At 44.5% G+C, this 27,173-nt stretch overlaps 1 protein-coding gene and 1 non-coding gene across 4 annotated transcripts; both read right to left on the minus strand.

The window, feature by feature from the left end:
- Positions 1-7,054: 7,054 nt before the first annotated feature.
- Positions 7,055-7,174, minus strand: LOC143357559 (5S ribosomal RNA). The gene has a single exon (XR_013082836.1). It is a non-coding gene; the product is annotated as a 5S ribosomal RNA (ribosomal RNA).
- A 5,662-nt stretch (positions 7,175-12,836) lies between these two features.
- On the minus strand, positions 12,837-27,099 carry Y-h (yellow-h). 3 transcript variants are annotated; one of them, XM_076793588.1, is made up of 6 exons: positions 26,629-27,099; positions 22,976-23,205; positions 16,464-16,603; positions 15,615-15,962; positions 14,827-15,076; positions 12,837-14,001 (listed from the first exon to the last, which is right to left on the minus strand). In XM_076793588.1, exons 2-6 carry the CDS (start codon positions 23,196-23,198, stop codon positions 13,061-13,063), a joined length of 1,902 nt encoding a protein of 633 aa, XP_076649703.1. In that variant the 5' UTR covers positions 23,199-23,205; positions 26,629-27,099; the 3' UTR covers positions 12,837-13,060. The 3 variants fall into 3 exon arrangements, with proteins under 3 accessions (XP_076649703.1, XP_076649702.1, XP_076649701.1); XM_076793587.1 differs by lacking the exon at positions 26,629-27,099 and adding an exon at positions 25,303-25,594; XM_076793586.1 differs by lacking the exon at positions 26,629-27,099 and adding an exon at positions 25,244-25,594 and having other exon boundaries at positions 22,976-23,203.
- Between the last annotated feature and the right edge of the window lie 74 nt (positions 27,100-27,173).

Below are 27,173 nucleotides of genomic sequence, written 5' to 3' on the forward strand. Positions count from 1 at the left end.
CATTCTAATTTTAACAAGGGTGCATCCCGACCCTAGACAAACCGATTTTGGTGAAATTTACCTGAGAGATAGTTGTCGAAAAAAATATTTAACGCGTATCTTCTTCCATCGGCAACCACCCACGTTTGAATTATGTTTCATAAATATCTCGAGAAGCGTAGAAAAAAATTGTTTCCTGTAAATTGCGTGGTTTTCGCGTTGGCTTTGCGAAAAATGTCTGGCTCGCAGTAGGCGCCTAACGATCCACGCGATTCGAGCAATTTGCCCGATCGTTTAAGAACTTTCCGCGAGCGTGAAGAGCCGGATGGCGGTGATGAGGTGAAATTCGATGCGCACGGGTTCGTAGAACCGTTCGAACTAGAGGAAACGGTTGTTGCTGTAAGAAACGACGCGCGTACAGCCGCAACAAACGTACGGCCACTTAGCGGCGGTGATAGAAGGGAAATCGTCTCTGCGAAAGAGGCGTACACTTGTTCGCGGTCTCGGCTCTGAGATGAATGATCCTCTCTCTGTGGAAAGCCGCTCCTCCCACCGCAATCGCATCTCTCGGCTGCATCAAACGCAGAAGGGTTCGCGGTGCCGTTGCGGATCACGCGAGCACGGTTTCAAGTAGCTCGAATCGAGGTCGCGATGCACCGTGCGCAAACACGTACCGCAAAATCCTCCTATGCACTTTCCTGCAAAAGGACGCTCTCGAACGAACCTTGCACCGAAAAGACCAACAATTATTTGTTACAACGAGACTTTACGCATCTATCACAAAAATTGATCGGTCTAATACAAACCTGTAGACAGAAGAAGAATCGAAATTATTCTCGGTTTATTAAAATTATTAGCAGAGGAAGTGCAGTTTTATTCTGCATTCTGGGATTAACACAATTTTTATTTCACGTAAAAGTCCGCGGGCTTTATAATCTGAATAAGCTCTGCAAGGTGTCAGAACTAAAATAGCAGGAAGTGCTAAATTCTTAGGAATGATTAAAGTTAATGATAAGCGAACCGAGATGTATGATAAGCGTAATGATAAGCGAATCGAGGTCGCGATGCACCGTGCGCAAACACGTACCGCAAAATCCTCCTATGCAGTTTCCTGCCAAAGGACTCTCTCGAACGAACCTTGCACCGAAAAGACCAAAAATTATTTGTTACAACGAGACTACGCATTTATCACAAAAATTGATCGGTCTAATACAAACCTGTAGACAGAAGAAGAATCGAAGAATCGAAATTATTCTCGGTTTATTAAAATTATTAGCAGAGGAAATGCAGTTTTATTCTGCATTCTGGGATTAACACAATTTTTATTTCACATATAGGTCCGCAGGCTTTATAATCTGAATAAGCTCTGCAAGTTCTTAGGAATGATTAAAGATAATGATAAGCGAACGGAGAAGCAAAATGCCGTGACTTTAAACGTCCGGAGATCGATGACGAGATCACGGGCGCGCGCGGCCGTCTCGCTTGGTCCTAACCGTCGCGTCGCGTCGATCGTCTTCTGTTTCTGGATCGGAATTCAACTGTTTAGCTAACCAAGCTTTCGGCCTGGCAAACGCGGTCCAAGTCCCGAACGCGTCGAAGTTAACGCGTCCATGGACGAACAACGTCCCATTGTGAAATTCCCGAGTGATCCTTGAAGCAGAGTTCCTGATCATCTTGCGTTCTCCATACCGTCCGACCCGGTCGACGATGATCGTCCCTCGAATCGAAGACTCGCTGGTCCCCCGGCTTTTCCGAAAGTTTCGTGTTCCTGATGCCTAGTTTCCTCGGACGTTTTCTTGGCCTAACATTTCGGACGGAACTGCTGATAATGAACATTCTTGGCTTGGTGAGTGAACCAGCCTCTTTCGTGTCTTCCCCGTCGGATTACCGTAACCTTTTATAACCTTTCGTTCGGTCCCTAACCTTTCGGGACTCGCGTGTTCGCCTCGGTGTTCGATAAAAATCAAAATTGTCGAGATCCAGCTATCGGGAACTGTTCCTATGAATTGAAGAGTGTATCAATATTTTTTGAGAATTGTTTGGCGCGTTTCTACACACACGTTGAAAACGTTTGTCGCCGTTTTCTGTGCGAAGAATTATAAAAATTGTTTAAATTACACGTTTTTGTATGTACAGTTCTTTCACTGTTTTCGTACAGCAGTAATTTTATGAATTATGGCCAATAAAAATCGGCGAAAAGTATTTTGGGATTTAAAAAGGCGGATGTTGGAGAAGAAAAGTATGATATTGAAAGTATAACGAGTATTAATAGTATAACATTGTGATTTTGTAGACTTGTCAAAAAATTAATAGGTAATTAGATACTGTTAATTCGGAATCGTTTTCATAAATTCAGTAATTGTGAAATATAGAGCCGACGACTTGACGGCGGTAGGTTTAGCGTTAAATAATCACCTAATCGCCGGGCGGAAGAAAATAGGGTGGCCGATAAGAAAACCGTTGTCGCGCGATAAAAATCGAATTGTTTGATTCGAAGATAAACAGCACGCTGGACTGGAGTCCCCTAAAATGGACGAACAAGCTCGAACAAATTTGGAATTTCTCCATGCCGCAAAAATCGCTGATTGTCGATACAATTGGTGAAGACACGATAAAAACTAGTCAGTCCCTCATCTCTCCATAATCAAGCGATTGAACGAGATCGCACCGGCTAATAATATTTTCGCTTGTCTATTTGCAGTACTATCATGGATCGTAATAACGCGCATCGTAATCGCCCACGTTTACACGTTCACCTACTTGTCGAACATTTATCCTATAATAACCTGGAGCAAACCTAACCTGTTGCTACCCTGGCTGATTTTGAGTTTCTTCAAGAACGTCGTCCTCGAGGTCATCGTGATTGTAATCGGACTCCTCCTGTGGTACGGGAGCCCGTTCTCGTTGGTCGTCTTCCTGGAGTTCATTTTCGTCAAACTTGTTCCGCTAAGTACGTCAATTAATTGTAATTAATTCCGTCTCTACGCCGAACTACGGTGTCGCCAGATCAAGACTTGTTCCCCCACTCTAACTTCCCCTTCCACCGCGCTATTCCCCTCAATTCGTGTTCCCTCTCCTCATCTGGCAACACTGCGCGAGCTAGGTTGTTTGAAACCAAGCATTTTTAGCAAATATAATAGAACAATGAGGATCAAATAAAAATGATGTTCAATTAAAAATGAAAATTTTCAGTTTTAGCCAGCTACAACTGGTACTGCAATTCCTGCCTGTTCCTGCAATTGCGTCGAACGGAGAAGATGAAGAGACTGCACCGGTCCATGAGGAGCGACTCGAATCTGCTGACTAATCAGCTTTACGTGAAGATCGACGACCCGAGGTACAGAACGGGTTCCTTGACTACCCTGTTCTCGTACGACAGTTATGAAACGTACAACCCTAATTTGACGCCGGGCCAGAACGCGAAGAAGCTCCTGGGAATCACCGATCAAGATATCGAGGACGCTCGCGTCAGGGTCAGACAGACCAAGGCCCACAGAAGATTGACCGAAATCGATGACGATATTTATTTAGATGAAAAAGGCGTGGGCAAAGTATATCTCATGGACAGCAGTGTTTACGAGGTAATTTGATAATGTATATATTTGGTAAACGATTGCTTTCTCATACTGCCGTTAACAATACCGCTTAACACCGTTTTAGAGCGACATGTTAATGCAGCGAATCTCGCACATTTCAACGATGTATCAAGAAGGAGAGAAGCATCCTGAAACAATCCGAAAGGAAAACCAACCAGGAGCTAAGGAAAATCCTCAACGGGACAAAGATGAAGAGGTAGATGAAGACCTAGAAGAGAACAGAAGTCTGGGAGAGCAGAGCAAAGGTCCAGAGACAATCGAAGCCCGAGAGAGGTTGACAGATTTCGTTACGGTTGAGGATCTAGAGAAGATCGAAGAAGAAGAAGAAGAAGACGCGATGGTGATAAACCCAACAGGGGAAGACCTCGCCACGAAGAAAAGGGAAGCGACAGATTTGGTGGAATCACCGAGAGTGAAGCAGCAGAGAGCACGTTCGCCGACCCACGAGAAGGACCAAAGCGAGACCATGACGAGACCAACGGAAGTGGACTCTACTTCCACGAAGCTGCAGGCTCTCTTCAGCTGCAACTGCACCGAGGGCGACTCTGTCCTGAAAGAATCTCTCGCGAGCTCTGTCAAAACGACGGACATGAGGACGTCAACGCCCAGAGAACGGTCCGAGGATGAAAATAAAGAACCAGCTGAAGAAAACTCGAAAACAGCGTTCGATCAGCCCTACACCTACACTTACAACGTCACCGACGTGAAAGCTGACTTTACGATGAACAGCGGGTTCCCGCTGATGGAGAAGCTGCTGAAGAAGGACCTGGAGATACTGAAGAGTATCAAAGCGGAGGTTCAAAACAGCAAGAAGTGTAGTTTCGACGATGTCCTAAAGATTCCCAAAGAGGACCGGTCGAATATGTTTTTGGACGGCTATGGCAACCATCGTAACCCGCCAATCGATCTGCAGAACATTTCGGAGATCGTCAAGGACCTCGGTGTGTCGACGAAGACGATGTCCACGTTGAAGACCGAGGAATATGGCAGCGATCGACGGCAGACTGGAAACGGAGGCGCTGAAGATGGTACGTTTGATGAATCGATGAATTTGATTAATTTTAAGCATTCTTTCTTTGTACAAATATTCGTTAACAAGAATACATTTTTTCCTCAATGACGTAACCGTTTGGTTCACACATTTCCAGGTTCAAACCGCTTACAAAACGCTACTTCGTGCCTTCACGCGTGGCGCTTGGAGGAAGATGTCTCGAAACTGAATCTCGGCGAACGTGCTCGGAACGATCCGGACATGTCACGGTTCTACAAGGATTCCATGAAGGCGTTCGACGGGTTCTACCAGAACGATTTTGCCAACAATTCGGAGCTCCAGTGTGCTCTTCAGCAAATGGAGAAGAAGAAATGGAATCCGTTCTCCGGGCAGACGAATCTTGAAACGTTGCTGACGACCGCGTACCCCGAACGGGATCCCCCGTCTTTGATCGATTCCTGGAGACCTGAAGAGATGTACGTAAATACAGTTTTAATTTCAAATGGCGAACTTAACGCGTCGATGTATATTTGATTGATCTGTATCACCTAAAATGTTAAGTTGAAGCTTATCACAGTGATCGCTCCTCGAACCCTCTTGCAATTAGATCATTCCTAAGATCACTCCATCGAAAATTAACTTTTATAGACGAAGAGTGGCACCCACTTATGACCGACGTTAATAATAAATCGTACTTACTTTTGGCACAGGTGCGACTCTTCAGGATCGACGTCCCGTAGGTCAGGGCTCACAGAAGACAGTCAGTCCCCAAAAATCGACATCAATCGCCGACACCCGCAGAGACCTTCGAAGACTAAAGACGCCCCGAAGCCTGTCGTCGTCAGCGAGAAGAAAAACGTGGGCACGCAGACGAACCCCAACGAAGCGGGACACCTAATCGACGCGAAACCTCGTTGGAAGTACTATCGCAGACGGAAACGCACACCGGATCAAAGCGGAAGCGTCACCCGCATGAAGAAGGACTCCTCGTGTTTGCTTCCGGTGAAGCGGTCGAACTCCCCTATGCTCCCGAAATCATTGAACGACCGAATGAGGCTGCACGCGTCGAAGTCGTTCTTGAACAAGAACGACTGCGAGTGCAAAATGCAGAAGCTCGGAGGGAAGTGCAGTCCCTCGACGGACTCCAGCTTCGAGAAGCGGGAAGAGGGGTGCAGAGTGAACGTGAAACGGAAGGTCGACAGTCTGGCGACGCTGCCGTTGGCTCAGGTGATACGCAAACCGGAAGCGAACCGGTCGCACTCGAGGAAGAAGCCTCCGGTGTACCCTAAGGACGCGCAGATGGACTCATGGTGGAGAACGCCTAGCGACAGAATAGCCGAGTCGTCGGAGCCGACGAGGCCGATTGATAGACAATCGACGAACAGTTCGAGGACGAGCAGTTCAAGGACGAGCATTTGGCGGAACAGACAGAAGAAATCGTCCGTGGACCAGGCAGCTCGGGAACTGAGGGCCCTGAAGGCCTACAACGAGATCACCTTGCGGAAGGACAAGAGGGACCTGGAAGCTCAGAAGAATCTCGGCAGGGTCGCTCCAAACCGAGACGCCAGAAGCTCGAACAAGAGGGTAACTTCGAGGATCGATCTGGGCAAAGAGAATCTGTCCGCGAATGCAGCGAATGAGACAGGTTCATTTCCAATCATTATTATCTGCAGCCTTAACACGCGCTCTTAAGGGGGCCGGCAGGCATTTGGCCTTGACTGTCACGCTATGTTACGCTGTGCCTTTTTTTTTCTAGACATTTTACGTCTTAAATAAGTAAGTAATCAATTAAAAATGCATACCACCGTGTTTGTACATGTCTTTGCTACGTCTGTATAGAGCCTTTTTTTTCGATACGAACACTAAATCTCTCGAAATTTAGAGAATCTCTCAGCGGCAGCCATCTTGTGACGTCATACTTGCTTCAGCATTCGAATTTTCTGCCGAATATTACAAATTACTCCACGATGAGGTAGAAATTCGCAATTTGGGCTCTATAGAGACATAGATTGGACTTTTAGGAAACACAATTGACCACTTCTAAACTGCTCATTGCAATATTGAAGCGGCAGTTTGAAAAGGTTTTGACCCTTGCATACGTATATGGATTACCATGCCGGCCCCCTAAGCGTCTTCGTAGATTCGCGATAAGGTAGAGTGACCACGTTACCGACAAAAATAGGTGAAAAATGGTTTTGCGTGCCTCAACTTTTCGTCCTTATATAAGAATATTTTGTCGCTGGTAAAGGGCTTGTTCGAAAGAGGAAGGTTCAATCTAGTGAGAAAGTAGGCCAAAAATTGCCGATGTGCATGCCGTGGAATTCAAGCATTTTTATGCTATTAGATTAGTTTTGGCACATTGTCGCTGTTATCGAAATCCGTAGCGTACCTGTGCTATTTTTTAATTTTTGAAAACGAGATGAAAAGAACTATGCAATGGTATCTACCGTTTTAAAAGATAAGAATGAATGAAAAATAAAAAAAAGTGTGCCAACAACACGCGGTATTCCCAGGCGGTCACCCATCCAAGTACTAACCACGCTCAACACTGTTTAACTTCGATGATCGGACGAGAATCGGTTTTTTGCAGTGTGATATGGTCGTTGACGTTAGTACATGTTAAAAACTGAATAATGTTCCACTTAAGATTCCGTTTAGCTTCATTATGGCCCGGTCTTCGTAGATTCGCGATAAGATAGAGTGACCACGTTACCGACAAAAATAAGCGAAAATTGGTTTTACGTGCCTCAACTTTTCGTCCTTATATGAGAATAGTTTTCGCTGGGAAAGGGCTCATTCGAAAGAGGAAGGTTCAATCTAGCGCGCGCTGGTCAAGAGCTGACGAGATTATGCAGATATTTGGTAATATAAGCGTTAGAAGTAGGCCAAAAATTGATATCTTGTGATGATCTCGGGCCCTTAAGTTTCAACACAAAATCTGTATTTTTCTGATTTCACCGAGGTTTTTATTTTTCACAACCACGATGTTCTACTTAAAAATCTGAATTAATTACAGTATATGTATCTAGGTATCCGACATCTGTTGGATTTTTGTCAGAATTTTTGCGTATGACTAAATAGGGAAAACAGGCCAAAACCTAGCCTTTCCCATTTGACCTCGTAACCAGCCTCCTGGTCGAGATATAGGGTTACCATTTTACACGTGGTTTTTGTTGAAGCCTACAAGGGCATTCTTTACCATCTTATCCAGCCTTTCACTCCAGTTTGTTAGACTTCAGGTTTAAAATATTTACCTTGCCTAAACATTCGCTGCCAGCTAATAAGCATCTTCCTCCTCCTCAGGTTACTCGTCCAGGAGCAATAAACTGCCGCCGAATGCTGGGGGAAGGTCCGCCACCGCGTCGAACGAGAAACACTCCTCGAAGCCGTCGAAGGTCGTGAAGACGTCGGAGAAGCAGAAGAACTTCGACAGGCTGGCGGTTGCGGCTCTGCGCTCGCAACAATCGAACGCGGAGCTGGCCGACGTTCGTCGGACGCCGGAGAAGACTGTACTATTCGAGAATTCCGACGTGAAGTTGGAAAGCGCGGTTACGGGACGTGAATTGAACAGGAGCAAAGCTAAGGAAGATGTGAGAGCGTCGGCAGCATCGTCCGTGGAAGCTGTTCCTGGACGATTAGAGTTCAGGATCGAGAAATCGACTGCAAGAGACGCTGGTCGAGACGAAGCTTCGAGAGCGGACGTCGAGGATCTGAAATTTGGTAACAAGGAGCTGTTGACGCTGATGACGAAGTCTGTGAAGGAAGACGCGGCGCCCACTTTGTCCACCAGTTCTGTTGACCTGGGGACGATCGAGACAGGTGAGAAAACCATTCAGGACTGTTTCTGCAGTTCTGGAAGAACATTCCTTTTCTTATATATCTACTTCATGCCTTCTCAGGAAGCTCAGACGAAGCTAAAGTTGAAGATCTGCCAATAGTGGAAGAAGAAGTACTCGAGGACACGTCCGATGACACCGCTGGAAGCATGCAGCTGGCCAGGGAGGAGGTGAATCAGGCAAGATCGGTCAGAGGAGATGAAGAGGACAATCGAGGCAACAGTCTGATCCCAGCCAGCCTAACGTGGCGCAAACGCGACAGCAACGCTGACCTCTGGGGGAACATCGTCGACAACGTGACTCCTGCGATGCTGCATAACTTTTACTCCTACAAGATGGTGGACTCTCTCTTGCACGACAGCACGATGGAGGAGTTCTCGACGTTCTCTGAACAGGTTGATCGATTTGGCACGAACCTGCCTGCCATTCTAGAGGCTCAGTGTCTCGGTGATGCCCCGAGACCTTTGACTATTTGCTCCGCTGCTATGGACCAGGAGAATTTACCGGACGACCTTGAAATGAAAGCTAGCATCTGCGAGATAGAGGATGGCCAGGGGATTAGGCTCAACGAGGAGCAGCTGTACGACATTCTCAGCTCTGTGACCGAAGTTCTGAGGAACTTGAACATCGACGAGCACGCGGAGAGCCGCCGCGGGACCCAAGAGACTACGCTGAAGAAGATTGTCGAGATCTTCGACGACGTGCTTGAGGACGGGTTCCAGGACAACGGGGAGATACCGAAGTGCATCAAGGGGGACATCTTCACGGACATCAGGTTCCCCATTGTGTTCACAGCGGCCGAGATAAGTCCCGATCTGAAGAATTTTAACGCTTTTCCTTTGCGACTGCGCTTGGATCGGGACGCTGAGATTGTGGAACCGATCCGATCGGATTTGGATGATTTGACGTCGACAACGGGGGAGAACGACGAGGATGCTGAAGAGGCAGGAGTGAGCTTGCGAACGAAGCTTGCGTCGAGTTGCAAATTTCTAGGGAGTAGGCGCTTCGACGAGTTCGAGGATGCCGTGGAAGTCGAAGAAGCGAATGTGTACATCGAAGAGGACTACCAGTCAGTCGTGGACGAGACCTTCTCTTGTTCCACGGAGTATGCCACCGTCATAGAGCTGCCGAGCTACGTTAACGAGTTCGCCGGGAACGCGTCGAAGGCAAACCTGAACGAAACGTACGACATAAACGGATGTTCGAACGAAGACGAGACGAGTTTCAGGATCGAGGAGATCCATGGAAATATCGGGGAATATGACGCATACGAAGCGGAGACGTCGATCGGAACGGAGAAAGTTCGCAAAGTATTCGCGCTCGAAGACGATCAGCGCGGAACGATGGACGCAGAGATTGACGAAGTCATTGTAAAGCTGACCGAGGCTGTTCGAATCGAAATTGAAGGAAGCGTTGACCTTGGGAAGCCTGAAGGCCGAGTACAAGACTATCAAATCGGAGAGGAAGATTTCGAATACGTTACCGAAATGGCGGACACTGAGAACGCAATGGAATACAATGAAGATTCTCTTGACGAAACTACCGAAGAGGAAACGGAGATCAGAGTGGTCAAGGAACGCGTTCGCGCCGAGAAAATTGGGGACGGTTCTCGATCGGAGGAGACAGTGTTTCATCGAGTCGAACAAGTGGAGGAGAGCGGCTACCGAAATGTCACAGTCAGGAGGCATGAAGAGAGCGAGAGAGTCCGAAGAGTCGACAAGCATGCGCAAGAAGAGGACGTCGGGAACGAAGCTTTGGGAGATGGTGTTCTGGTGGAAGAAGCCGAAGACAGCGCCAAGGACGTAGACGCTGTGAGCAGTACCGAAACCGGTCAATCTCACGCAAGCATTCTCAAATTTGAAAATGTTCGGTTACTGGACCCTATTTGGGAGCCTAACACGGTTCCAGCTGATGCTGAAAAGAGGATAGACCTCGTCCCCAAGAAAATTGATCGCTCGATCGTCAAGGAAGAGAAAGTTTCCGCGTCGGAAATAGTTCCTGAGGAAACGGGAGTCTCGGAAGCGACGGAAGAGTTGTCGCTGAGTAGAATCCTCATGTTCTGGCTGCTGGTGTTCTACTTCTACATCCGGCACTTCTACCGATGGATGTGCTCTCTCACACAGGTCTCCAGAACCACGTACACCCTGAGGCCGTTCGAAGTGCACACAGTGTCAACGTCGACGTCCACTCTGATCGAGCACGCCGCCTTGTTGAACAGCCTCCGAGAAAAAGTCGAGGAAGACGAAGAGACGTTGGAGACATCCGTGGACCTCGAGACTGCGAACATTTCCAAGGCCATCGAGGAGCGGCTAAGAGCGGTCCTGGACTTGACATCTGAAAGATCAGTGTCCAGAAACTCGGAATTTGGGATGGAAGAAATGGCGGAGGAGTTGAGGAGGGAAACCTTGGACCTGGGTCTGAGCTTCGGCGAGTACCCTGCGGAAGGGACAAGGTCGACCGAGGAGAAGAACGTAGCGCCTAAGAATGATCGGCTGGACGTTCAGGAGGCCATAGTGAAAATCGACGGAGACACGGGAGAGGTTCGGGACGCCGGAAATCGGAATTCGTCGACCGATGGGAACAAGGTTGTGGAGAGCTCTTCGGGGGAAGGAACCTCGGCGGTGGATAAAGTCAACGACTCCGTCGAGAGAACTAGAGACTCGCCTGTACAGTTCGAGACCACTTTGGAGGACATGGACAGCTTCTATTCGCTTTACACGAGACCATCCGTCACGACGGACACGATCTCGTACGGCGACCTCGAAGGCGACGACATGGAAGAATTCTCCCTCGCTTCGAACACGTCGAACGAGCCCGCTCAAACGTGAGCTTTCAGATTTCCGGTTCCCTTTTGCTACGATTTTCCCCCGCTCACGTTTTCCAACTCGAACAGATTTTTTTCCCTTGTGTTACAAAGCGAATTTCGTTGAGAATATATTTTTCTTTGATCCGCAACGATTGTGTGAAATCGATTCGTTCGGTAGGATTTTTCTTTTCAGGGTTTGCAGTGATCTCTGCGACAAAATGCGTTCTTATATATGTAGGTTCGACGACGATTGAGAAAGTCTCTTTACCTTGTACGTACGTTGTAGTTTACGATCGTGTAAATTTGCGAGACTGTTCGAATGTTATGAATAAACCGTTACTTAGTTCCTTTTATGTATCCGTTTGTGCGTGTTCGGTTGTGCTCGACGTTGATCCCGTTGTAAGATCGAAATGTACAAAGTCAGTCGTTTGATTTTCATTTATTTCTTTCTGTTCTGTGTTACGAATACAACGCATTTATAGCATTTACTCGTTTTCTACGTTCGAAAATACATTTCCTTGAAAAACACTATTTCTCGTCAGTTCATTCGCTTTTCCACTTTACCCTGTTGTGTTTTTATTAAACATAAAGCGTACAACAGTGGTGGGCACGGTTGGGCAGCGTCGTCGGATGAGGGGCGGGAACAAGAATTGAGGGGAAAAAGTTACCCCCTCTCCGCCGGTACTCGGAGTATGCGCGACAGGGGCGGAACGCGTCACGTGACCGGGAGGAGTGGGGAATAGCGCGGTGGAAGGGGAAATTGGAGTGGGGGGAACGAGTCTTGATCTGGCGACGCTGCGGTTGGGGACACTTGCTTCCCCCACCAACCTTTCTTCCGTGAAATGCGCATCTTCCTCGCTGGTGTCCTTCGATATCTTCGGAGCAATACACCTCACGCGGAGCGCGTCCATTCTCCATGGTAACGGGGAAAACTGGAAGGGGACAGTGGGCCCTATGGTGGGGTCGGTTTTGCTTGAACTTAGGCCCACCACTGGCGTACACGATTCGCGATCAACCATGTGTACAACTGATGACACTGGGAAATACTTTCACCTCGTGATACTTCATAACGGAATAATTCATCAGATAGCACGGCTTTGATGTTACATTTGGTTAACAATAAGCTTTCGCCTGTTGCATAATTTTCTCAGCTCCACGTGATTCTTGAACTCCTTGCTTACGCTAAACATAACTTTGCCCGAAGAATTCTTTTAATTCAGCGACGAATTTGAATGATTTCTTGTGAGATTGTTACGGAAAAAGGCAAATTAACCAGAAAAAAGCCTATTAACCATTGTAGTAAATACTTCTTTTAAATTTCTTTTCTTATAGAAAGTTAGAAACTTGCGAAACAGTACAAAACCAGCCTCTTATTTCTAGCGGCAGTAAATTTCTTAAACCTCGGACTCCTGCGAGTTCTAGGCCTATGCCGGAGTCATTTCTGACCCACACCCGATATTTCAGTACAATTTCCTTTCGATACAAGGCGACGGCTCGGGACCGGCTTTCGCCGTATTTCGGATGAAGAGTAAAAGGGGATTTTCGAAATAAAAAGCGTCGTCTTATATCGGAATGAAATTATACATATTGACAATCGCTCGAGCTTATCCCCACCGCGACGGGTCACGAATGACTCCGGCATAGCATACGGAGGGGTTAAACTAAAAGGAACATATTTCTTCCATGCAAAATGCTTCGTTGATCCGACAGTGTAAGTGTCTTGAGAGACATCAGCGCGACACTTTGATCTGTAATCCGCACATTCTGAAACATGTCCCCTGCTTTTTGATAAATTGCAGTCGTCTCTTGTTACAAGCACGCTCAATTTCTTTCCCTCACACTCCCGACGCTCCTAGCAAGTTTCATCGTAGCCATGATCAGACCCAGGCACGACGTAATTCGGGTCGCAGACCGTGTCCTTGACAGCCTCTTTGACGTTCGCTTTGAACACTCTGTAATTGACCTTGCTGTTATCGATACGCCCGTAAAGATACATGGCCAGCCTATTCGACAGCACCCAGACGCTCTGGTCGTACTCATGATCGACCTTGATGTCGTTCGGGAAAACGAGGGAGAGATTACTGGTGCCGATGACACCGAGGTTCTGAGGTATGTACTCTTTCCTGGTGTCCCAGCACCAGACGGAGTCCCTGGTGACCATGTTGAAGAACATCACCCCGTTCCTGTCGACCACGGACCCTGAAGAGTGCCCGTAGTCCTTGGCCCTGGGTCTGCCGATCGGCATGAAGAACTCGGAGCTCGCGTCGGCGGTCCTCTTGTCCCTGAAGACGGAGGTGGACACGGCGAATTCACGGAAACTCGACATCGGATGGAAGAACAGGGTCCTGTCGTCGTGAATGTCGACTGGACTCAAAGCGATCCCGAAGATCCCATCCGTCCACTGGAACTTCACGCCGTGAAGGTCGTATTTCGATGCTAGGGGGTCGGGGAAGAACAGGTGATGCTGGACACGGAAGGACGAGTCCTTCAGGAAGTCGTACACCACCAGACCGTATCTGAAGACGTCGGCTATGTAAGCCACCGCAGTCTCGCAGTCCTCGTTCCTGATGTCCACGACGATGTTCGCGTACAGGGAGTCCTGTTTCACCTGGTCCTCCGGCACGACGTACTTCCTGATCAACGTGTCCGTGAGCAGGTCGAAGATGAAGATCGCTGGGGGACAGGTCTGCTTGCCACCCGACGATATATCCGTTTTCCCGGAGTCCAGGACCCACAGGCGGTCGCACTCGTCCACCTGGACCCTGAAGACGGAGGTTAGACCGTCGCAGTTGCCTGCAAGATATTCCACATTTTACATATTTATATCTACTACAGGGTGTTCCAAAAATGTTCTATTTGAAAGGGGCGAATCCCAAGGTCATTTGAAGCAACTTTTTCCTTTGCGAAAATGTTCTCCGCAGCTTCGTTACGGAGTTATTAACGAAAAACGCAGACCAATCACAGCATGGCTACAGCGGACGGATTCCGGCTCGGCCAATGCCAGACGCCACGCTCAGCGCGATCTACCGCGCAGTCGCAGTCGCAGCCCCGCTCTCGTTGGTCCGTGTTTCTGGTTAATAACTCCTGCACGAAGCCGCGGAGGGCATTTTCGCAAAGGAAAAAGTTACTTCAAATGACCCCGGGAATCATCCTTTTCAAGGAAATATATTTTTGGGATCTTCTATGAAAATAATTATAAGGACGAGGACAAAAATTGGTAATGAGGATGTTAAACGGAAGAAAACTAACGGGATCAGCTGCACGTATGCATTTTCTCCGTAATGAATATGCATTATCGAGTGTTCGATAATGTTCGAGTGACAAAGCAGGTTTCAGCGGAGAATTAGCGGGAGAAAAAGAAAGGCATAGAAATCCGCGTGAACGAATGCGCGACAAAAAGGAATCGTTCTATTTACAATAGAAAGTGTAATTGACCCTCGCGTTTTCTAACCGTTAGACTTTACGCGAAGCCTGTTGACATTATCTCTTGAAGCCAAGAAAAGTTGAATCTGCGATATTTTATTTTCATCCACTGTAACGTTCTTTACGGCAAAAATGAAGTACCATTTGGTTTGGTCGGAGAAATTCGCAAATGAGTTGAGAAAATTCTGTAGCAACCTGGTTGATGCCAACTCCAGTCGGGATAGGGCCTCAGCTTCGGGCTCTTCGTCTTCGAGTGTCTAGGCACGGTGGCCAACGTAACTGGGATGCCATCCTTCCACTTTGGAAGTGTGATGAACACCTTTTCCCTCCAGACATCGAGACCGAGAGGTAAATTGTTCTCCGCTATGAAGTCTCCGTCGTAAATGGCTGCGTCCCTGGCCTCGACGCTGTCGTACGTAAAATCGACAGTGGACCAGGCGTAGACCTGCGAAAATCACAATCATTGCACAATCTACAATTTTATTTATTTATAGAGAATTTTATGCATTTACGACCAGAAACAATACAGTAGAACACCATTTATATGAAGCTGGAAGAGTATAAATAATTTAAGACTGTCGATATATTACGTCCAACCTCTTGAAATTATTACAGTGAAAAATAAATTTCGACATTTTCTTGTAATACCAGAAAATTTTCTTCACAACTATTGCTCAATCGAAAGACACGTTCTGCCACAACAATCTGACGTAAGTTTTTCACTCGCTACTTTAACAAAAACAAGTTTCAGCAATTAACCTCACAGTTCCAGAAACACTTCGTGAAATAAAATATGAATCTATCACACTAATCATAATGCTACCATGAATAAAAGATGCTCAGATGTCCCATGAAGATCCGACAAAGGTTCACCCATGCTGCATAAACACTTTCCCATGCATTGCGACTCTATTACATGCATACACGTAAACTAATCAACAGTACACTTTCCGTACTGATCTCGTTTCAAAGAATCATCTTACTAGTTCCATGGCAGGGCCGACGTAATCGTCTTCCACGTGATCTCGACCCGGGTCGTAATTGAACCCGTGCGTCTCGAGCTGGTTCACCGAATAAGGATCCGTCTTAAATATATTCAGATTCCTTCCGATTAGTCCCGAGTGACCTCTACCCCTTTCGAACGACCGAGAAAAATAGTTGCTCGAATCCGGCGTCGAGCCGTACAGGTGATTATTGTACTCCGGAGTCGTGGGCAGCGATCTGTCCACCGAATTTTCCAAGGTCGACGCACCTTCCCCGTGGCCCGGGCAATTTATGTGTCCGGGGAGCTCGTCGTGGCTCGAGATCAGCGTCTTGTAGTTCCTCAGGGACTGCACGATATCCAAACAACAACAAAAAAAACAAACATTTAACAGGCTACAAAAGACACTTCAAATTTCCAGCTGAACACGCGAAAAATCGCGGAAGCTTAGCGAGGACATTTCAGCGCGGCCATTTTGTAAAACAAGAATAACGCGAAGTATTTTCAAATACTTTTTTCTGTTTAACGTGTACATAACAGACAAGGTAGTCCGCCGCTACAGTAGTACCTCCGTAACTGTCGTAACGTCGGGTCTCTCGAGCGACAATTATAGTAGAGGTAGTGTCGTCAGATTAAGACCCGGTCACGCGGAGGTCAAGAGACCCTGGCGACAGTTACGGAGGTAATGCAAAGGGAAAAGTTGCTGAAAATTTCTACGGCGGGGGGGTAGCGGCGGACGCTTAAGCGTAGCTGCTGCAAAGCGCGAGTGTAAATTAAACCGTGCGCTACTGTGTTACGACAGGAAGCTGATCTTCATCGGCGTGTTGCGTAAGGGAGAAGCGATCCGTACCGAGCGGAACCCCGGAGACACGCTCCTCTGGCCGGTCGTTTCAAGATCGCGTGAAAGCGCGTTGCTTCCAGGTGTAGTGGCGAGCTGCTGCACGCCGAGGAGGCACATCGACATCAGCCACGGCAGCACGTTCGCCATACCTGAAAAGAAAGGAGATTCCGATGCGTGTGCGTGATACGTAGGAGTGATCCCGGCGCGATCGACGGCCTTCGTTGACCGATTTCCCAATCGAAGTTCAACAACGCGACCCGGTTGCGATCCACGTGCCCCGCGGCCCGACTTGTGCAACCGCTATTGAATAATATTTCGAACACCTCCGGCGAGATTGTCCATCAACGCGAAACTGACGAATCAATTTCTCGACCCCTTCGCCGGCCCTCGTCCGAAATTTCATTTCGAACGCTCTTATATTTTATGTTCACACATACTATATATACACATTTTAAGTAAATAATATATGCACGGTGAATGCACAAGAAATTGTTCAGCAAGACTTCGAAGTGTTATCGGTATCCAAATTGTTTATGTACATTAGGAAAAGTGTAGGAAAATATAAAAAAAGCAGAATAATATTTTAGTGAAAGCACATGAATGCACAGTGAATGTACAAGAAATTGTTTAGGAAGACTTCGAACAGTTATCAGTAGCCAAATTCTTTAAGTAAATTAGGAAAAGTGTAGGAAAATATAGAAAAAGCAGAATAATATTTTAGTGAAATATGGTAACTATATTTTTATAGAAGAACAGCCAAAGGAACTATGAGTGTGTATTAATTTTAATAGCCTAGAATCCAGAATAGAACTATATTTTTATTCACGATTAGCGAGTCCAAGGTCAGAATTTCCTTGAAAATTTGCGTTTTGCCAGCAGGAGTATGAAATAGTTTGCAGTCTGTTTATGAGCGGATGAGAGGCTCCTAACATAACAAATTGCTGGGTGCATAATCGGCAGCAGATGCTCGTTCGATTTGCAATAAATTTTCGATGTAGTGGAGCCCATGAAAGTCACTGGAGCGAGAGAATGGCGGGCGCGACACGCGATTGGAATGGTGTACCATACTTGGCGATATCGTGACACGATTCTACAATTATCGTTGCTTTCCTATCGATGTTCTTCTGCCTGTGCTCTTTCTTGTTCACGATGCAGTTCGTATAATACACGGCCGACTGCAGTCCATGATCGAACAGTTATTTTAAAAGGATATCAGCTACCATGCTTACGCCATCTTGGGGACTCTGATTACGTACATTCGCGCCATTTAGTAAATATTTTATGTAGCATATTTTTCCTTGTCATCGAAACGTTGTGGAAGAATATTTAAGACATTGATGGATTCCGTCAAATTATTATTATCGTTGTAGTCCAATTTTTATCCGATTAATTTTGTTCCAACTGAAATACAAATGAATTAAGGAACGACTGTGAACTCTACAAGGTGGTCCAGAAACTGGACAATTTAATAATGGAATAACAAAATTAGATATTTAATATTTATTAAATATAATATTAGATATTCCTCTTTTTTAAATTAAATGTCAATATTGGAAATTACACTCTGCACACGAAATGAAATTTTTAAGTGGCACAGAAAGTATGTGAATGATTTAAAGACGGTTCAAAATTACGAGTAATTATGATAGCGCGAATTCTTCAAGCTGAAGCATCTGTTTGTTCCCGGAAGTCGACTAACCAAACCTAATCGTTTCGGTGATTCCGTACGTGCAGAAGCAAATTGCTACCGGAGGCGAGCGTGTTGAAAATTCAATTAAGCCTCTGCGGCCGCTTGCATAATTCTCTGCTCGAGAAATGGTAATAACGTTTAATTAACGCGCGCATGGTGAAAGATGCAACGCGGGAAGATAGCGAATTCTAAAGGAAAGCGAACGCAGCCGCGAGCTCGGGATCGAAACTGCGGTCTAACGACTTTCAAGGTGACGAGCCTTGTGATTACTTTCGCCCGAGATGTCTGAGAAAAGTTGTCTCGAACGAACACAAGCCCACAATTACTATTCAAAGTCGATCATCCATTTCCATCGTCGACTATTACCAACAATCCCCTATTGTTTACGCAGATTAAATTTTGCGATTGCCTATCTTTATTTCGCATTACGCGCCATTAGAGAGAATTCATTTCGATGGAAAATGTTAACAATGCGTGGCTAGAATCTTGATTTGTCGGCGCTCATTTTAAATGCAAATAAAGCGAAATATCTGCAATCAGATAATTAATACTAACCGTACCGGGCAAAACTGTGCATACGTTCATAAAAATTACAGGACTGAATTTATTTAGATTTCACAAGAGATGTTTATAACAAACTATATTCGGACGAAGAATTTATAATTTGCACATTTATAATGTGCAAAGAAAGTAGAAAATATTCGAGGACTTTAAAATTGTTGCATTATTTTCGACTTTTTAACACTGGGTTTACGGCACCCGACAAAATGACGAGTTATAATATTTTTTATCTACGATTATTCAGATTGTAAAGATATATCCGTGAGGATTATTCAACAAATTTATTTCTTTGGATACATGTCAAAAAAAAAAATGGCCGGAAAGTTGGATAGTCAAATTCCTGTTGTTTTTATGAAGCAATGTAAAATAGTCGCAGGTTGGTTAATCCAGTGTTAAAATGATTGAAAGAGGAAATAAAATTTCCATTTCTAACGATTACGTTGCGAGAAAAATTGAGCTGTCCGTTTCGACGGTGACTGGAAAAATTCCCGAATTACCTGTAGGATTCCGGAGGCGGGTAAATGTGTTCGTCAAGGTGACCCACTGACTCTTGGCTCCCCGGAGAGGTTGTTCGCATCGGAGAGAAGAAGAAGAGACGGTGAAGAAATTTCGTCGAGAAACAGAAACGGAATGACAGAGCTCACTGGCTGCTGTCAGGGCAGACCACGAGGAACACGCGTTAACTAACGATGACGGTCAAATAGAGATGTTCGGCTCGGGATGAGACCGTGGATGTTACCCGACTGCCATATTCACTATCCGGGTCATAAGTGTGTCTAGGTGTACTACGAAAGGAGAGAATGGCGAATCCCTTCTCTCGGAGAAGATTTTCCCTCTCGTCCGTGTTACGAGGCTGCGGTATAGGTCATTGGCGGCTGGCTTATGGGAGCTCGTCTCGTGCTCGCGAAATCGCGAAAAAGGGAGCCGCCTACTATCCGAACAACCGAGTCGAGCCGAGGAATAATCTGGAGCAGAACAAAATGTCCGAAAACTCGAGCAAAATCGCTCGACCCCCAAGGAAAGGGTTGCTTTCAAGGATCACAAGATCCTGCACACCTTGAGGAATCCGAGGAGCTTATTTGAGAAGCTTCGTCGGAAATGGAAGAGAAATTATTATTGTAAAAAAAATGATCGTTGCTGGGAATGCTCTAAATTTTAATCAGAGAAGCATATTTTTCGGAAACAGAATGGGAACGGTGCTCGAAGAATTGTAGAATCGCTTTTAAAAAATTGGGCTTGAAAAGAAGGCTTGAAATGGTCACGGCAACAAATTATTTATGAAAGGTAGAATGGTAATCGGTGCGGACAGACCTGCGCGGCCGAGGAGTCATAAAATTATCTGTTTCGCAATTTTATCGACTGAAGTGGACGTCGGAATAAACAGTAAAATAAGAAATCTGGTACGAGCTAGAAAATCAACAGGCTCCGACGAAAAAGAGGAGCTGCGAAAGAATGAAAAATACAAAAGCTTATGGCGGAGGTAGAATGGAAGCAGAAGAGTCTTCCGACGTTTCGCAAAGTCGATGACATTTCGGAGTCCACCGTTCCCGAGTTTAATTATCGGCAGTCCAAAGACAGACATACCTTTTGCTTGGCACGCTCCAAGATACTGTCAACCATCTTTCCACATTTTATTTTACGTAGCTTTGATTATGAGGAAAATCGCGGGAAACGTTCGCACCGTTGGAGATAAAATAATGAAACAGAAGTAAGTACGGCACATTAAAATTCTTCAAGGGGGTAATTAAGCGGGTATCACAATTGCTCTATAAGAATACGAATTGCCAAATACATTTGCAATTTCCTTTTCAGCACTACACGAGATACGAAGGGTAGAGAAATTCTGCAGCACGTGTTAGTTATGTACGAAAATATTAAAGTTAATAATGTAAAATATACTCGATAATTCTTAACGAAGTAAAAATACTAGAAGCTCGAGCTTACAAACGAACAAACGGAAGTTGGATGCCGAACAGATTCGTGGGAGAGGATCAGAAAGGGCAGATCGAAAAAGATTAATAACCCGTTGTTACGGATCGCGTTGTTGTTAACACTAGATTTACGGGACCCGTCAAGATGACGGATCCTAATATTTTTAAATTGCGAACATTGAGATTGTAAAAATGCATCCATGAGCAATTACTTAACAAATTGATTTCTTTCGGTATATATTATTAAGAAAAATGGCTACAAATTTTGATCGATACATTCATGTTATTTTTACAAAGTAATGTAAAATAGTCATGTTTAGTGCTCCGTAAACCTAGTGTTAATAGAGAGGCGAGAGTTCTGGTACAATGTGCAGGCAGCCCGAATAAATGACACAATTAGCCGGCGGTGATTACATAGATGTGTTACACACGGTTGCAAATCATTTTCTTTACAAACAGTCGGTTAAGTAACCGTATAATTACCGTCGGGAGCCGGCAGCATTCTGGTCCCATTTTCTCACAATATTTACACCGACCCCCCCCCCCCCCCCCCCCCCATTATATAGAGAGAAGACGATGCGGCAGGCGATATTTAGAGCGGGTTTCAGGCAATCGTTCGCTCGTTCGGTTCTCGCCGCGTTGCGAAACACAGGGAATCCGTTCGGCCGAATGCATCGGCGCATCGTTACGCCAGCATTAATCTCGTGAGAATCGTTCGGTTTCTTTGATCCGCGGCGATAGAGCCGACCGCGGAAAACGGGCACGAGAAGAAAACGAAAACGATAGATAACCCGAGGACTGAAACGCGAGGACAAGCCGTAGGGGGGACGGGAAACCAATGGAAATTCCGCGATAATCGCGCTGCTACCTTTTACGGTGAAAGCTTTTCGCGCCTGCGTCGCCGATTGTTCGCCAGAAAAGCGTGAGCAATTTGCCGCATTGTCATCCACGCGTGGTTTTCTTCTCCCTCGGAATTACTGGTATAATTACGCCGGCATTCCTAGAAGAATCAGTGAGAAGCAGAGTGCGGAAACGTATGCTAATTCTGACTTCGAAAAACTGCATCCATTGAAACTTCGCTCCTCTTCTGGCAATCTTATACGATCTAATTAATGCCCCTAAAAATAAACGCAACGATTCTTCCAAAATTTTGTGTGAATATCCTCGGATTCCTTTGAGCGTACAGTTTAAGACTAATCCAAACGTTCTAATGAAATAAAAAAAAATTTAGGGTTGCCGGCATTTTCCTCGCGAATGATCTCGGCAATCTTTGAAAATTATTTATTTCTACATTTTACAGTAAATTCTAATGCAGTTGTACCAGAACAGTGGTTTTTAACTTGGGGTGCGTGCACTTCTGGGGGTGCGAGAGGTTTCTACATTTTCGATGGAAAATTTATTTTTCAATAAACAGATTATCTTGCAATCGATGCAATTTTCTAAATAAAGAAATGCTAACACATTTTTCAAGGCGGTTGCGAGAACTCATTTTTTAATTCAAGGGGGTGCAAATCACTGAAAAGAACCACTGTACTAGAGCATACATGAATGGAATAATTGGAATGATAGTGAACGCGTGCTAACGTTTTCGTTCGGACGAAAATTTGCCTACGAAGAGTGTGCGCAAAGTTTCGCAGTATGCTTACGACAGCAGACGTTTAGAAAGTACGTTTGCTACGCGTGCGTTACACCAATATCGATAGATCGTTCGATAACGTTTTAATAACAACATGTAGCACGTGCCGATGCTGAGCCACGAAATCCAAGAGAGCTATGCCCGTTGCATAACGTCGAATGGCTACACTTCTTGCAGCCCCGGAGAAACAGAAAAATGCTTCGAACAATGCCGCACGCGCGCGTAGTTTTGCGGAAAACAATTTGCTTTACGGCATCACGGCCAGCCATAATCACATTTTTACGAGGACACACTGACTGGTCGCCGCCATTGTTTTTTTTTTCACACTGCAAGGCTCGTTTTAATTTTACCATGGTGAAACGCAGGTACGCAGTCGTTTCCGCCCCCCTCCCCCCCAAACGCATTCCCAATGCGGAATTTATGGTTGTAAATAACGTTCAAATTTTCTGAAAACCATAGTCTTCCTGCCACTGTTTGGTGGTTCATAAAATTAACATAATAGTTAAGTATGCTGTAACTGACTTGTGTTAGAGCACCGAAAAAAGAGTGACTTTCGGAAATTTTTTTTCCTTAAAGGCTGTAAGACTTATTTAAATAAACTGTATTTAAATAAAGTCTTACTCTTTTTGAAAAAGATTCTCAAAGATTTTCCTTTTTTTGATCTTCTGATCGAATTGACATGATCTTCTAAGTTTAGACTTACTTGTGGTGGATAGTCCTCGGTGTTTCAGCATCTTCCGCTGCAGACAGTCATGGTTGTACCTCAGTGTATCAGCATCGTTCCAATTGTAGACGAAAGAATGGCTCGGCGACAGGTAGAGATAGCCGTTCGATCGTTTCGGCAATTTCATCGGCGTCCATTGGTTCATCCGCTGGCCATAATGGCCGACTGGCGGTTCGTAACTTCTCCTTTTCTTAACCGTCATGGCATCTCTGCGAAAAAAAAACTGAAAATTAGAATAATTCTGCAATCATTTTCTTCCCGTTTCTTCTTCAATATCAGTTTTACATTTTTAAATATTGAATATTAGTTTTCATTTTAATTTTTAGTCTTCAAAGGATTCTGCAAATCGTCTCATTTTATTCTCCAAATAGTCCAGTTCGATAAAACCTTGGTCATGCTTAAATTAAATAAATATTCAAGAAAATATTCGGGAAAATTAAGCAAAATTATGGATTCATCAAAAATTGGTCTACCACTTTATCACTGAAACGTACAATAAATTTAATTTCCAACCCAAAATTTCCAGTTTATTTTTTCTTTTGTTTTTTAGTAGCGAATAAAAATAGAACAAACGAGTTCGACGAGAGTGCTGTGCCAAGCGAACAAACAGATGAGTGCTCGAAGAACAAAGTTGAATTGGGCAACCGTTCGACTTGGCATCGCAGCGAAGATGGCAGAAAAGGTTCTCTCTTCGTTCCAGTTTCTCGAAACTAGACCATAAGAGTCGAAACCATTAGGCGAATAAACGGCAAAAAGTTCTCGGTAAGGCAACGTCGAATGTGAGTGACGAGTGTGACGAGTCAACTCGTCTTCCCCTGATTAACAGGTTAGGGGACGCAATCGGGTCTTCGAGAAAGTGTCGTGGAGAAACGTTGCGACGTAACTAATTACGCCGTGCTGCCATTCAAGGTGCAATTTCATAACGCAGCTGCTCTGACCGGAGTCGAATTTGCCCGATTAGGGTAAATCGTGGATCCGGGTGGTGTATCGAGGGCTCGGATTCGTCCACCGATGATATAATAGCGGCTATAGCCAAATTCGATTGGAAATAACCGATCAGGAAGCGAGCGATTGACTCGGCTACGTTGCATCGACACCGCGCCATGAATACGTATACCAAAATGGACGTATTGCATAATTACGGAGACTTTGAAAAGCGTAATAACGGCTTATGCATTTGCAGAAAGGGTTGCATAAAATCCCGAATTTACTTTAATAAACTGCCTACGAAAGTTCCGTAGTTCATGAGCGCGTTACGCAACGATTAAACTTTAATTTTCTTTCGTAACCTTAGATTGTTTAACGTCGCATCAACAGATTATTCGCGAACAATCTGGGTATAGGTTGTGGCTCGAAAATAGTCATTTGAAAATTGTTATTTTATATTTTCTGGATCAACAGCAAGAAGCAGAAGCAAAGCAGAAACGTGTTCGTTCTTTTAATAATTGTTTGGAGAACTAATAATAATTATTCCAAGTACCTATTTTTGTTTAGAATTTAGTTCTGAATTAAAAGAATAGCGTCCAACGTTTCTTTGCATATTTTCCAGCGTTGCAATTAATGATTGAAAATTGTCGGCGAGGGATAGCATTGCGAGTAAGTCATCGGCAAATGATTCGCAACTTCCGGTGAGCGTGAATGGCACACGTGCTTTCGGCCGAGCACAAAATTACAGGGGACAACGAGTAATTGGTTTCAATGAACGGACAATTACACGGCCGCGATCTTCGAGAGTGCGATTCAACTGCGAAATTCAAGCTCACGGCCGTCGGGCCGGTCTCGAGGGGGATTAGAATGATCCGCGTTAGCTCGGATAGTATCTGGTTCCAATGACTCGGCCCGTAAATGACGCGAGACCGCTCGATATTTAACATGAATGCCGCTTTCCCACCGGAAATCGCGAACGCTTTCGGTTTCGCGAGCAACTTCCTCCTCGGAACGCCTCGAGCCCGCGGAATCTTGCAAATAAAGAAAGTAATATGCGGTTAATTTATTCACTCAACTCCGGCGATTGTTCCTTAAGCCACGTTCCCACTTGCCGGAAGCAACGACGCCATTTTTTAAATCGTGAATCACGGTGCGTATCTTCATTGCACAAAATCAACTTCTTTTTGAAACAAATAACGTCGCGGCAGAGGCGGTATTTAATTTAATTGTTCGATAATTATTGGCTGTAATTGACGTTAATGCAATTGCGCTAACAGTCGTATCAATAACAATGTTTAAGTACTAAAAATTATTATATACTCATTATTATTTATCTTGACAGTAGGAACATGCTGTTAGACACATAAATTATAACAGACCTTTCCTTGTTTCTCCACCAACCTTGCCGACGATAGTCGCGACTCTGCAACTATTTTATTATACACATGCACAGGAGAATACGTCACAAAATTACTTCATTTTTAGGTCACGAAGTTACTTTATTTTCACCTTACGAAACGGAAATCAAAAGAGATCTGAATAGGTTGTTATATATCAATAAAAATTCAGGTGTTTCGTGTTAGAAGTTAAAAGTTAAATTATTTCATTTTTATGTTACATGCTATACCGATTGAACGTTGTATTGTTGGGTTGAAATAAAAACCGAGATTTAGGTGTCTGTTAGAAGTTGAAATTTCTATGCTCGAAGCAAATGACTTTATCTTGTTTGCGTGAATAAATGTTGAGTGAAGGAGTCGAAATTGTTCAGAATAAAATGTTTAGAGATAAACAACACTGTGCGGGAGCGATTCGCACAACTGTCCAAGATTATTTAATCCCGCGAACTGACACTCGAGGACCGTTCGCCGGTCTGAACGATCTGACCGAACCGAGAAAGCAGAAACGAACGTTTTTCTGTGCGAGCGGTAGCTTTTCTTGCCGTTGTTTGTTTTATATGCACCGGCCCCCACTTCCCCTATTATCAGTGCATCAGATGCAGCTAAATCGCATTAACGATCGATCCGGTACACGTCAATCAAACAACGATAACGTAACCATTTTTCATAAAAAAAAAAACGATCAAAATCTCCTATCTTCCATCTTAATAGATTGAAGATAGAAGATTTCTATCAATGTTTTTTATAATAATTTATGTCGTGCCTGGATAACGATCTGAAAAAACCTGGGGTTTAGAAATTGTTTTTTTTTTTTTTAATTAATGCACTTCTTTTTTAGACTAGAACGGTATTTTAAAGTGAATATACTGTAATACCTGTATTAATTATTTTGCTGGAAGATCTTAAAAAGTGCCCTAGTAGCAGTGATCTTCTCAGAGCTGAGTAAAAAATGTTAAATAGTTTTTTATTCAGATTATGGAGCTTCCAAAAATTGACTGTTATCTAGGCGTTTTTTGATATTTCACTGCAAACAATTGCGATAAATAATTCATGTTCAATTCACTGTTAAAAAATTGCTATAAGTAATTCGTGTTTAATTCACTCTTAAAAAAATTACTGTAAGTAATTAATACTCAATTCATTGAAAAAATGACTACACATTGTACGATATATGTGCCATTAAACAATGTACTCGTTCAAGAAGAAAGAAATTTTTTAACAAACGAGTAAGTAACGTAACAAACTGTGTAAAGTAACAAACTGTTTGAAAGTATGCGTTCGAACAGACATACGCCGCATAGTCGTTACCTGTGAATTAACGTTGCGGGAGAGCATTACCTTTCATGCTTCGCTACGGGCTTCGCGAAATCTTACGCGTTACCTAATTAATTTCTAATCACTATTCACACCGGCGAGCAGTCGAAGACAAACTTGTTCGTTGTTGCATTCTTTCAAAAGTTACAGGTTTTTCAAATCGCCCGCGGTTTCTATCGCGGTATTCGCAACAATTAGCGAAATGGTTTACTGACCGGGTGACTCAGCATTGCGCGGCACTAATATATTTTAGCGTACTTGGTTTTGTAAAAGAAGAAGAAAACATAAAAAAATATGTAAAATTGAAATATATGTTGATAAAAATCTTTTTCAGTGAATTCTTTACGAAGAAAATACAGTTTCTCTTTGAGAATTTGTTTTCGAAGACTGGCAATTTTACGGGCGTCTAAAAATTGTTAACACCATTGAAACGGCAACAATTTTCAATTTTGGTTTCTAATCTTTTCTTCCGCGATTACTGAATTTGTACAAATATTTTCGTCAGACATTCCCGAACCAGCTTCTATATTTATGCACGT

The sequence above is a fragment of the Halictus rubicundus genome, chromosome 9 (assembly GCF_050948215.1).
Source record: "Halictus rubicundus isolate RS-2024b chromosome 9, iyHalRubi1_principal, whole genome shotgun sequence".
Taxonomy (NCBI): Eukaryota; Metazoa; Arthropoda; class Insecta; order Hymenoptera; family Halictidae; genus Halictus; species Halictus rubicundus.